General features: G+C 34.7%; 1 protein-coding gene across 2 annotated transcripts in view; it reads left to right on the top strand.

Moving 5' to 3' along the window:
• Positions 1-12978, top strand: part of TFEC (transcription factor EC) — an 88757-nt gene that overhangs the window by 31634 nt on the left and 44145 nt on the right. The window contains exon 1 of one of the 2 annotated variants that reach the window (XM_065743473.1): positions 10531-10644. The exons of the other annotated variant lie outside the window; for it this stretch is intronic. Within the exon in view, the coding sequence (XP_065599545.1) occupies positions 10531-10644 (114 nt within the window). Of the gene's footprint in view, positions 1-10530; positions 10645-12978 lie in introns of those variants that run through there. 2 annotated transcript variants of the gene reach the window in all.

Genomic DNA, 12978 nt, shown 5'->3' with positions numbered 1-12978 from the left:
CCTGTTTCACAGTCACCAGCATGTGGCTGGAAGTTGCCAGTCACTAATTTTCAGTTCAGTCAATCCCAATCACTATTTGAATCATCTGTACAGTTGTATAAGTTATAATATAATTTATCTTCCTTCTCCTGAATATCTCAGAATGGTTACTGTTTGAAATATGTAGGAAAACTGGACTAACATGCTCATTGCTACACTGGTTTAAATTGCTTTAATGTAGTGAGATTTCGCAAAACAAAAACACTACTAAGGAACTTGAGGTTATTTTACCAAATCAAAATCAATTAGAGATATATGTTTTTAATTCATTAGACAGGATTAAGACAGATCCACAGAGATGCTTAGGGTCTATTGAGGAATCTATTTTTTTTGTCTTCTGCAAAATTTGAGTATTTAAAATGTCCAGCCCGGACATGGAATAGAGTTCTCTTTTTTTCTGATGATGGCATATGGCAAACACACTACTCTTCATATTCACAACTGACTTAACAAAATAACATTATAATTGGTGAAAATAATACTTCAACTATATCTACTAATACCAAAATAGCATATTGAAATAAGAACCAACAAACTGTCAACCTACTGCAGTTCTCAAACAAAGTAACAGCGTGATTGGAAATGTATACAAAACTGATGGGGTACTGACTGTAAGGTATTCATTCTGCAAAGCAACTCTAGTCTGTCTGCATCAGTAACACCTGTTTTTGTGTAGCAAAGATCATCACGTGGCTCCTTTTTCTGCTGACTCTCATATTTTCTTAAACTATTCGTATCTGTAGAAAACATGATACTGCAATCAGCAGCCAGGGCACAAGAGATTAGGAAAGTGATCTTAACTCACTTTTCCTTTAACGACTTGAAAGTTAATGTTGAACATGTTTAAAATCTGTGCAAATTGTCAAATTTGAGAGTATTATACCAAAACAATATCTGATTAATATTACAATACAATTCATGTAACATGTCACTTCAATCTATGAGAGTTAGCACATTAATCAATTTAATTGTGACTAAGGCATTCCAAGCACAGACTCCTCAGCTGTATGAGCAGATTCCTAGGGCAGCAGAAGAGCGTACTTAATGCTGACTTCCTGTGCCACATCTGCCATGGCCTTTAAAGCCTGAGATATGACTTTTATTTCCAGGCCTCCCCTTGTAAACTCGTATTTAGAAACCCAGTTAGTAGTTCCTGGCAGTAGACCCTGTCCATTGTATTTGATAATCTGTATGCCTTTCCATGGTGCTGACTGCTCATTCTTACAAGAAATCCGTTCATTTACACTGAAAATACTGAAGAAGAAAGTGAAATGTACCTCTTTATGGTCATGAGTTTGAATATTTTGCTCCACTGCATCTGTGTGAAGTTCACCGGTCTACTAGTTCAAAAGTGAGGTCAGGATTGCTATTTCCATCTATCAGCTGGTGTCCTGCCCTATGTACTACTAAAACTGAGACTAACAGAATGCTTGCATCCTGTGAAGCTACACAATAGAAAAGAAAATCTCCTTCCCATCATGATCCATTCGATATGTTCATTTGGAGTGTGAAAAAAGCCCACGAAGATTTTCCATCTTGTTTTCACTGAGTAAGAACAATGAATTTAAAATGTACTTCATGGTGCCTGACCCACCCCAAAATATTGACTGCACATGGAGTTCTAGTGGTTCTGCATATTTCAGGTATTTGGGTGTGCTTTATTTATGTATGTTTTATGTTCATTTAATATGGTTTTTTTTTGTCCATTCTCCTAGTTGCAATCATGTAAGGCTGCCTTCTGTTCCACTTTTTTTGGTTACAGAGTCCTTCTAATGGAAAGGTGTTGAGATTGAGCAGGGAAATAATCTTGCAATGTGAAGCACACACAAAAAAACAGGTTTTGCTCATCTTGAGCTGAAAGATAATTTAGAAATATCATTAATCATAGACCTTGCTTGTTCATTTGTGAATATGAAAAATACACGTTGAAGCCAATAAGGTTAATTTAAAAACATCAGGAAACTCAAGTACAAAGAGCCTTGTTTTTCTACTCTAAAAGTTCTGCTTCTGTTTGATCATATATAGAAGAGATGTATGAGAAAGAGGGCCAAATTGGCACCTTATATATATATATATATATACTGAATATATATATAATATATTATATGTAAGTTACCAGTATATATATAATATATTATATGTAAGTTATAAGTTACCACTTGAGATTACTTTTTTCAGTAACTCATTCTTTAAAGGACCAGCAGATGGGAAGGATATTTTCTCCTTCACAGCTGATCAAAGGCCAGGTATGTTGACCTGTCCTACAGCCCTATCATCTCCTTATAGTGGATTTATTATCAATGTCATATTAGAACTAAATCTGAAAAGAGGGACTGTACAGAAAGAATGTTTGTGCAAAAGATCAGAATAAGAGACAAAGTTATCAATGAAGAAAGTTTGATTTATGGAGAATTGCTTATTAGATCTTTTGTATGAATAATCTATTACATTATCAAGTTACAATTCAATTCAGTTTGCTCAGTCACAGGGACTAATTCCTAGATACGTATAAGGTGCTTTTAGAAAAATAGGTGGAATTCACCTGTCTGCCTTTGCTTTATTCTCAGAGATAGAGCTCTCATTTGGAGGAAGAAAAGGTGTACCAAACATCTTCAAGTTAGAAACAGACTTCTCAGCTGTATGATATATAAATTCCTTCATGGATCTGAATTCAGGCTTCTGACAACTAAAAATGAAAGCTGCCCTTGGCAGGGTAATTCTTTTTGCCAGAGACAGCCATTTTCATAGACAGCAGCTTACCTGTTATGATTTCTCCAGAGGAATAGCCCTCACACTTTAGTGCAAGTCACTGTTCCATTCTGTTTACTGTATTTTTTAGAAAATGCATCCCTTGTGATGAATTTGTTGGAGTGACATAAAACTTAACAAAAAATTTTGGATCAGAACTAACAACTAATCAGGACTACAATATATACTAATATAACTAATGGACAACAATATATATATTTTTTGTCTAAATCAGGGTCCTATACTAAATGATGCAGGTATTCACATCTGGTATGATTTGGAAAAGAATGTCTATGTATATTAACTTATTCTTAAGATTTCACGCCTGGTATGCAAATACTGTACAGTGTGGTGTGGATTGTAGAGGTAAGCCCCAGTAATTGAATAGCTGTGGAGTTCCAGGTCAAGCTTGAGATGGGATGCAAATGTTTGTACTGTCTACCTACCTCCTTCCAATCCCTATCTCACTATCATGAGTAGTACAATTCACACACAATTATTTTTTGCTCTCAGAAAAACTGAACAGCTGGTGCCAGCCTACATAATAGCTAGCTACTCTAATGCCTTTTTCAGTTTAATAACAAAAGCACTCTGAATATTCATATAGAGTTGACAGTATTTCAATAGCATTTGCCATGTGTATCTGTAAGTCTACTGAAAAGTATCATGCTCTCTGCCAGATATCTGCATGAATGTTTCTAAAACACAACGTCCCACAAGCACAGAGGACTATACTGCAAGGCAATCAATTGGCACTGAATGTAGATTGCCAGTCTTTCATTCCTGCTCTCTTTCTTGTTAGCTCAGAGCTGTATTTATTGTTACTTCTTTCATAAACCTGTGAGATCCTAATCTAGCTCTCCAATTGATAGCCAAGAATGGCTGTTTGTCAAATTTCTCAGCCCTTTTGACCTCCTCAGTTTTTACAAAAAGGTTTTTATATATTGGATTTTTACCTGTACTACAGAAACAAGACTTTCAAAGTTTAATTCAAAATCAGAGTTGCACTCCAGAAGCTCAAAAATTTCCAGTCATGTTCAAAGAACAGGTATTCTGATACATGGTGAAGCTGGTAATTATAACTATTGGGATTGTGCCTCCTGAGCAACTAGTGACATGGGGGAGACTGAAATTTTGCTCTAAATTTTCAAAAATACATAGCATGAGGGATTTCTAGGACATTACAAGGTCCTAGGAGCAACATGGCTACTGAATGAATGTGCAGTGCATCTGCACTTGTCAAGGGGGTTGCAGGTGCTGGGTTGCCAGGATAGAAGAGAGAAGTGATACTGATGGACTGGGTCCTTATTTTGTTCTTTGCTTACACTCTGCAATTGCTACTCTCTGCTGATATAATCCAATTAATAAATTATAATCAAGTTAATGGTCTGCTAACATTTTGAAGTAGTGTAAATGGGTGGGGAGCTTGAAGAGATTTTCATGAGAGTTTTCATTTTCAAGAAATGGACAAAAATCATTCTGTTTTGGTCTTGCTGAAGAGCTGTTGGAAGGAAATAATGGAAAGAAAGACATCAATACTTGCTAAAATGAGTATTAATCAGCCTGGGGACCTTATTCATATATAAACAAATATCTTGGGTTTCCCATGAGCTACAGAGCTCTGCTTTCAAGAATAATAATTACTTAGTGAATTTTGGCCTCCTGCCCCAAGACATTTTTCTGCTCTCTGGACACATGTGCCTGTTTCTTCAAGCCTCAGACTCACCCTAACTCTGCACAACCCATTCTGAAAAGGAAAATGCTCACATTAAAAAAGAAGTACAAATGACAAAGTAAAGAATAAGCATCATTTTTTTCTTCTGTATTGAGCACTTTGCTATAAAACAGCAGCTGAGGTTTGTGATTCTATTCATTATCTCCAAGTTTGTATGCTAATTTTTATCCATTGCTTTTCACCTCCACATGGATTAGCAGCTGCCTGTGAACTTACAGCCTGCAGATCCACAAAACATGTTGTAAGAGCTGCAAATCAATAGGAATCAGCTGCTTAGCATCCCTATATCATCCTACACAGAGTCACACAACACTACAGGTGAAGCAGACCTGCAGAAGGGAAAAAGTGATTCTGAAAACTAGCTCTCTCTTCCTTGTTCTGCTTGACCAGAGTTCAGTGGCTCCAGAAAAAGTAACTGTAATAATGATCCAACAGGAACAGTGCACAAGAACTAGACCCAGATTTTCTTTTTTCTTCAAATGTACTCTTCTAATTAGCTAAATAGCCAGATATCTTACTGTGGAAATTCAGTATTTTCACGTCTCTTTATGTTGTCTAGCTGCTACCAGAGATTGATATTTTAAATCTCAGTGTGACAATGTTACTGAGATTAGACTTCTAAAGTATATATGTATGGCAGAACTGGGCTTAAATGCAAGCTCTGCCTGATCTGGCTTTATGTGATCTCCCAGTTACTTTAGCTGTAATGCTGGTGAATGGTTATTATTCCCCAGTGCATGAAGATTTTTTTGCGTATTAACTGCAGTGAATGGTAGGAACAGATTCTGCCATTTCTGTGATCAGAAGTTATGGTGTCTGTATTTATCTGGAACTTATAGCTGATTACAACCACAGTGTGGGAGAGGAAGAGTTTCCTGTGAGGATAGATTTGTAATTATGTTCTTTCCTATGGCAGGCTGCAAAAGACAAATTTAAACAGAATGCGCAGATGTGGCCCACACAGGGGTTGGGGCTAAGGTTGAGGGGAAACTAGTACAATTTGTTCAGTTATGAAGTTTATCACATGATGCTAGTTCTGCTACTTCTACAAATAAAATTTTTAAATGTGAAATTTAGAGATAAATAGGAAACAACAGATAATATATTCCCAGTGAATGAAGCCAAATGATATATTCTCAAAATGTATTTGGGAAGTAGTGTTGACAAAAGGATGCTTTGTGGATGATCTCCACCTTTTCATAACAGACTTTTTCTTAACAATGAGAACTGTCTGAAATGTATTAGGCCAGATTCCGATATTCAGTTTCCCAAATCTCTTATAGTTATAAATGTAGAAAGGAATAGAAAGTCCTAGATATGTTTATTTATATTGAAGACACTGACTTTAAAATATAGAAAATTCTAGCATGTCATCAATTGTAAATGGGTTTGGCTGCCTTCGACTCCACTATAGCTGCATTGATTGACACAACCTGAAGACCTGTCTATTTTTTTGTTGTTACTCTCTCAGTTTTGAAAGCAAAATCACTGTTTGAATCTTTATTTTAAAACAAAGAATGCATGTAAATTGTGTCTTCTATGTTCATCAGACATGCTGTTGAGCTTGATAGTCCTATCATTTGTAAGCTACATATATTGTTGCTTTAATGCATTCCCTCACTACTTTGATAAAAGCCTTAAGATGTTGCCACTAGTCCTTTGATGTTTCCTTCTGATGTTACAGTACCTCTTTTCTTCTTCTCTTCCAAAAATTCTATATTGCATAAACATGAGCAGAAAAGACATTTCTAGTTAAGGACAGAGACATCAAGTTCTATCAATAAAATGACCAAAAAAAATTTAAAAATTATAGTTTAGTCAGTCTTTATAGATTGAAAAATACCCTGCATAAGTGTTTACATTACACTTAGACTAAACATATTTCACCAGTTCTAAATAGAATAACTAGGCTGCAATGATTTTTCTTGTGATGCAACCATTTATTTCTTAATAAGTTGCTACAGAAAATATCTATGCATCTAGTATTGTCTATAAACTATCAGGCTACTAATATGGATTAAATGATCTTTTCATAAAAGAAAAGACTGATATGTACATTCAGAGCCATATAAATCCAAAGCCATGTGTCTTCTTAAAGAAAAAGGCTTTTTTTTTTTAATTATTTTTTGTACTCTGAATAACTAAGGGATTGTCAATATTATTAGAGATTTTATTTTAATTGTTATTGTTATATATGTTTCAAGTATATGATTAAGTGAAGAGAAGATTCCATTTTCCCAATGGAACTAAAATAATCTTTGTCCCAGAGTTTTCCAAAGCAAGAAGAAATAGTAAAATTGTGAAAAATAAATATTATTGTTAACATTTAACAGGAAAAATCAAGGCATAGATTAAACATTCTGCTCAAGGCTGTGTAGGAAAACTATAGCAAGTGCAGGGACTGAATATACACAGCTCCTGAGTGCCAGTCCACTGTAATTACTGGCAAACATTAAGAGAGATTTTCTTATGAATGGCAGGACTGTTTTTCTGCATTCAGAGAGAACCTAGTGTAGTGGAGCCACACCATGGTCTGGTGATTAAAGGATGTTAACTTAAGCCAAGATATTCCAGCTTGTAATCATGCTTCTTCCAAGACTTACATTTCTTTCGGCTAGCCAATATTTTTATCATTTAATACATCAGAAGAAGAAATCTTCAGGTTATATGTATAACCTTAAAACTGCAAATCCTTTTAATAGCTTTCTATGATCAATTCTCAGTAACATACATAGGGCATAAAATATGGCTGCTTTGTCTCACAACTGAAGAGTGAAACAAGCTTTAAAGACTTAAATTTAATAGCTCACTAATACAAAATGCCTTTGGCAGTTATCACCCAGAGCTTAAGTCCAACAGATAGGTGTTCATGTGAATATTTCCCTAAAATCAATGAAACATCTTGGTAGGATAAAATGAGAAAAATTGAGGTAATTGCTGGATTATTGCCTAAAAAGGTATTAGCAAAGATAAACATTCTTGTAGCAGTGATTAAACAAAAACAATCACTCCACTCTCCTCCCTCTCTTCCCCCAGCCCCCTCCAAATTAAGATGAAAGTGACAAAGAACATTCTTAACTAGGGATAAATTTTGAAACTGGAAATAAACTATATGAATATAACTACTTGATTGCAAAATCAAAAACTACACAACCACAGAAAGTTCTAGAGGACCAGAAAAATGAAAAGAACAAAGTGATTCTTGTGAATTAATATCTGCTAAGCATCTTGCACATTTATTTCTTCGTCTTGTCTCTATTTTACTATGGCTTTTGTGCCCACCTTCTATCTTGCCTCCATTGTTGAAGCTACTGAGTTTAGACTCAGGAGGATGGAGATACAGCCTTCAAATTTAATTGCTTATAAATAGAGAAGTTCATAACTCCAGAAGGTGACTTTTTTTCATGATCTGCAATCCACTGTAACTTTATTCTAATACTTGTTGATTTTACCATACAGCTGTAAAACAGAATCTAAAATTTATGTTATTGATCACGTGAGTGATCTCCATGAAGGGTTATATGTAAATTTATATTTTCTGTTGCTGTACAGGCTACGTCTTGCTGAAATTATAGGATTACAGAAACTTTTAAAGATAATCTAGACCAATTTCTCTACCATGGGCAAGGATACTCCATACAAGATAGGTTACCTAAAGACCCAACTAACATAACTTTGAACACTTATAAAACTATTTGTTATGTTCATCTCTCTTATAAAATTAACTTATTATTGAAGTATACATCCTACTATAAAAGAACACCCGGGACACTGAAATTGAGATCAATATTCTGGGACTGAATGAGAAAACTGTTTTCTACTGAGTTTTATGTGGGTTTTATTGAGTTATCCTCAACCTTAACTTTTCCTGGCATCCCTCACTTCTCTGTATTCTGAAGCAGAGTGATCAAGTGTTATTCAGGGATGCTCTTCCATGAAACACCTTTCCTCTCCTATCTATGGCAGCTTTTTCACACTGACATAGAACCCAGATTGTAAGTCTCTGTGTATGTCTTCTAAGTAGTGACACTGATTTTCCAGCATGGTTTTGTCTGTGAGGAAGTACATACAAGAATTTGCTTTAATGAAGCAGTTAAAGATTGAAAGCGTTTACCAGCCTATTCACATTCTGGTCCAAAATTTGCTATTTTGGAAGAAACACTAGCAACAGGTTTAATTTTGGTCCATAAGAGGTTCAGAAACTGTACTAGGAGCAATTTTTTTGTTTTGCTGGAAAACTATCATGTGATCTGCAGCCCATTCCAGCAAAGGAATTTCTGGATTATATACTCCTGTGGCCCATTCAGCTTCAGGCGTGAAATCAAGTCCCTTTGTTCAGTGCAAATATAAACAGTAAGCTAATCAGGATTTTCCAAGTCCAATAATGTTTTTTATGTTGACCACACTCTGTTTATTTGTTTTGTTGGATAGTTAAGCATTTTTTACACATCAACACCCAGAGTGTTTGGTTTTCTGTGTGAGTCAAACTGGGACAAGTGTTTTACATTTATTACGGGAGCATTTCTTCATGCTTCTTACTGCTAGGACCAATTTTAGACTTGGCTCTGAAGTGAGCTGGTCACTAAAAGCCTTCATATGTTTTAAACTTCTGCTTACATTCCAGCATTGTCCACTGATTGTTTGCTTCCCAGACAATTATGTAATTTTCATATTTTGATTTTCCTTTTCTTCTTTTAAGGTTATTTGTTTATCATGATGATGGTAGACTTGGCTTTCTATTCCTTCCTACCTACCTTTGTTCTTCCTACATTCTTGGCGATGCTTTTTATTTTTCAAGAATTCTGAGTAGGAATATAGGGATACTCAAAACACCTCCTAAGCAGAAACTGAACTATGTTTCTTCATTGTTTAGTCTTCAGACATTTTTTTTTAACTCTTTTTTTTTTTTTAACTTACATTGTCATCCTGATCTACCAGCTGGTCTAACGTTTCTAATTTTTCTTAGTTGTAGTGTTTTCCTCTTTCATAATTTTATTAAAAGTGTTTTTCTGCACCTATTCATCAAAAGTCTTGTTCAATGCTGAACATTCCTTCAGAGCTTTCCAGAAAATAAAATTATGTCATCTACAAATCTTAGATGACTTGAGTATTTTTCATCAATACAGACATGATCCTCTCATTCAAGGTTTATGGAATTCATCATGCAGCAGAAAAGTAGGTTAAGGAGATAGTTCAACAGGACTCTCTATAGTGGACAAGATGATCTATTGTCCACTTGTCCACTATAGAGACCACCCTGACTGTAACAGTGAGCTGTTTACCATAGCAGCTGTTGACAAAGGAAACGAAAGGTATATAAATGGCTCAGAGACCAGTGCAACTAAAATCAGAGGCTAAATTCATGTATGTTGTTAATTCCATCAGAAAGCCATCCTCACTTTGGCAACCTTTTACGTATCTGATTCAGTGGGACATTCCTGAGGGTCAGCAATGTAAGGGTAAAATCTAGATTTGATTGCGAAAGGTAACGGCTTCACCAAAATACAAATCTCATACATATACTCTGCATCCATCTAAGGGAAAGATAATGAGCACATATAAATCTCAGTAAATTCATACTTTGAAACTGTGCAGAATACATTGAGTGTATGAATTAGGTTCAGAAAAATCCTGGGGTCCGAAGTTAAAGCAAAGAAAATGAGCTTCCTGTAGATGATAGTAAGATACTGAGTTAGGAATTGTTTTCCCTTTGTATTTACATTTTGTGGCCCCTTGAATAGAAAAATTGATGACAGAATGACAAAATGACTGAAGGAAACTGCTAACATGGCCATACTGCAATGCTATTGATTTCTTTCAGCATCTATTTTTCAGTTAGTAGTGCATTTAAGACCCAGATGGGAAGTTACTTTCCTTGAAAGTGCTGTATCATTTCTTCTTCCTTAACTGAAATTCCAGCCAGAGTTAAGGAAATACCCTTCCAAGCCACTTCTCCTTTCTCTTCCTTGAACCAACTGGGTATACACAAGCAGTGACATACATTATTCATGGCCAGATTTGTACTGGTCTTTTTTTGTTTGCGCTGCTGTGTTCATGTCCCCGGGCTCTGGGCCGACTGTTTTGTAGAAGCAATAGTGCTGACAGAAATCCAGCCTCTGCCGGTAGGTAAAGACATTGGCACACCAGTGCTCCTTCATTTTAACAAAGTGATGAAAATCAGCATAATCAGTTCTTGTTTTATTTTGCATGTGTGACAGAATTATATTTTTAGCTGTCATCTTCTGAAAGCAGATTGTCTTCTTTCCATAATGTGACCTACTGATTATACTGATAGCTGCGTGAATACACTTGGTAATTGAATAAACTTGCTAATATTAATAAACACACTTCCTAAATTTTACAGTTTAACATTTACAGAACATCACTTTTTTTGCAGTATAAGTAATGTGGTATATGTTTCTGAGGAAATTCCAATGACAACTTCCTTAAAACTCTTTAAAATACTGTTATTGTTATTAAAATGAGGAGAAACTGAGAAAATACAGTGACAAAACCATATGTTGACTTATTTAATATTCTATTAATATTAACTTATTTAATATTTCTTTGTTTAATCCAACAATATCTATCTTTTAATGGTAATTTTTTTCACCAGTCTCTTCCATTTTGAAAAGAGGATGATTATTACTTTTTAATCAGGAAAATATTAATTTTGATGGCAGAAAGAATTTACACAGATACATAACTACATAAATGATTTTCTATACAGTTCTAACCTCACTTATTATTAACTTGTACATTCCCTTCCACATTAGGACTATTGCATTTGAAAGACCTGCTTTTTCTTGTTCTGTACTGCTTATAATTCACACAGCTAATAATTAATACTCTTAATAATGACTTACCTGTAATAATCTTTCACTCTATATTTCACACAGAACTCTCTTTTAAACTAAGTGGGAGTTTCTTTTGATTATTCTTAGGAAATTCCATTATTTTCTGTTATTTAACAAGGTTTTATTTAGTGGACATTGGTTGAAATTTGTTGAGTAGTTTGAGTTTACCCTAATATCACTATTCTGACTCATACTCTGTAGGGTATATTAAGTGTTTGTTTCAATTGAATTGAAATGGAGATGCTATAAATTACAATTCTAACTCTGGCAGATGAGTGCTTGGTTCCGTTATGCTATCTCCTCGTTCTATTTATTATATTTTTACAACAGCTTTAATTCTAAGGATTTTAACTACTGTTTTCAGAATTCAAATAATTGGAAAAGGAACTAAATTTTGCTCTGTTGTACATTACAGAAAGTATAATATCCTTTTTTTTTTTTTGTCTATTTGATTTACCGCTGAATGGAACACGGTGAACTAAGATTAGGTAAAATGTATGTCAAAAGGCAACACTGATTCCTCAGTTCAATACTGAAAGTACCAATAATGATATTTTTTGTGAAATTTCCAGTCAACTATGAAGTACAGCAAAAAATTAAGTATTTGAGGCTTTGCAGTCTATAAATGTTCTCTGAATGAACTCTTGGCATCCCCTTAGATATTCATCAGTGTAAGGTTGAAAAGCATATTTTCAGGTTCAAAATGAATAACTACAATCCAGAAGTGACCCTCAAATAAAGGATACATTTTTAATAAGTCAAATTATATCATTAGAACTCCTGCTCATACTAGCCTTTTTTTTTTCTCCTTATTTCTAGGATCTTTGTATAATTTTAATTCGTTAAAAATGACAAATATAAATCTTGTTAAATTACTAAAATATTTCAAGTCAACCAAATTACTGTACTGTAAATCCACTGTTACCCCTCTAAGTGAAAGCATATTGCCCGAAGAATTTAATGACTTACAGTGTTCAAGCGTTGACAGCAGTGTGTGCTATTCCCATGAATAACATGCCTACAGCATGCTGAAGCATGAACATGGTCAGACACATTGCCACTTGCAGCCATAAAACATATTTTAACACAAAATGAACCAGGTAGGTTTGAAAGGTTCACTTAGCAATTTATGCGAAATATTTGTTTTTACTTTTTTCTCATATGGCTATCCTTGATGTCCTGTCCTTGTCTTACATGGAAATGTCACCTACTACTGACAACTACTCTAATCTACTCCTCTTCTATGAGAACAAACCTTGTGATCAGATCCTAGGGTGGCTTAAAATTATGTTCTTCTCTGATTTCACACACACAAATCTCAAAAAGAAAAAAAAAAAACAACAACAGCACATTGTGAAGCTGATCTTAAGATTCTAAAGGTTGTCCTTTATCATTCAGAGAAAAGTACTAAAAAGCGTATTTCTTGGACTGAGGATGATTTTTTTGCTTCATCCTATTTGAATGTCAGGCACCTGACTTTCTCATCTGCAGATAAATGTAATATGCATACTTGTTGGTTCTCTGCAATGTTAGACTTATTTTCCATACTTCTCCTATGGATATCAAAGCAAAATTAAAATAGATGTTAACAATATAGAT

This window comes from Cyrtonyx montezumae, unplaced genomic scaffold (genome assembly GCF_038088225.1).
Source record: "Cyrtonyx montezumae isolate F1298 unplaced genomic scaffold, pur_monq_1.0 scaffold_3, whole genome shotgun sequence".
NCBI classification, from domain to species: domain Eukaryota; kingdom Metazoa; phylum Chordata; class Aves; order Galliformes; family Odontophoridae; genus Cyrtonyx; species Cyrtonyx montezumae.
Note: the sequence above shows the minus strand (reverse complement) of the source record. Positions and strands in the feature narration are given on the sequence as shown.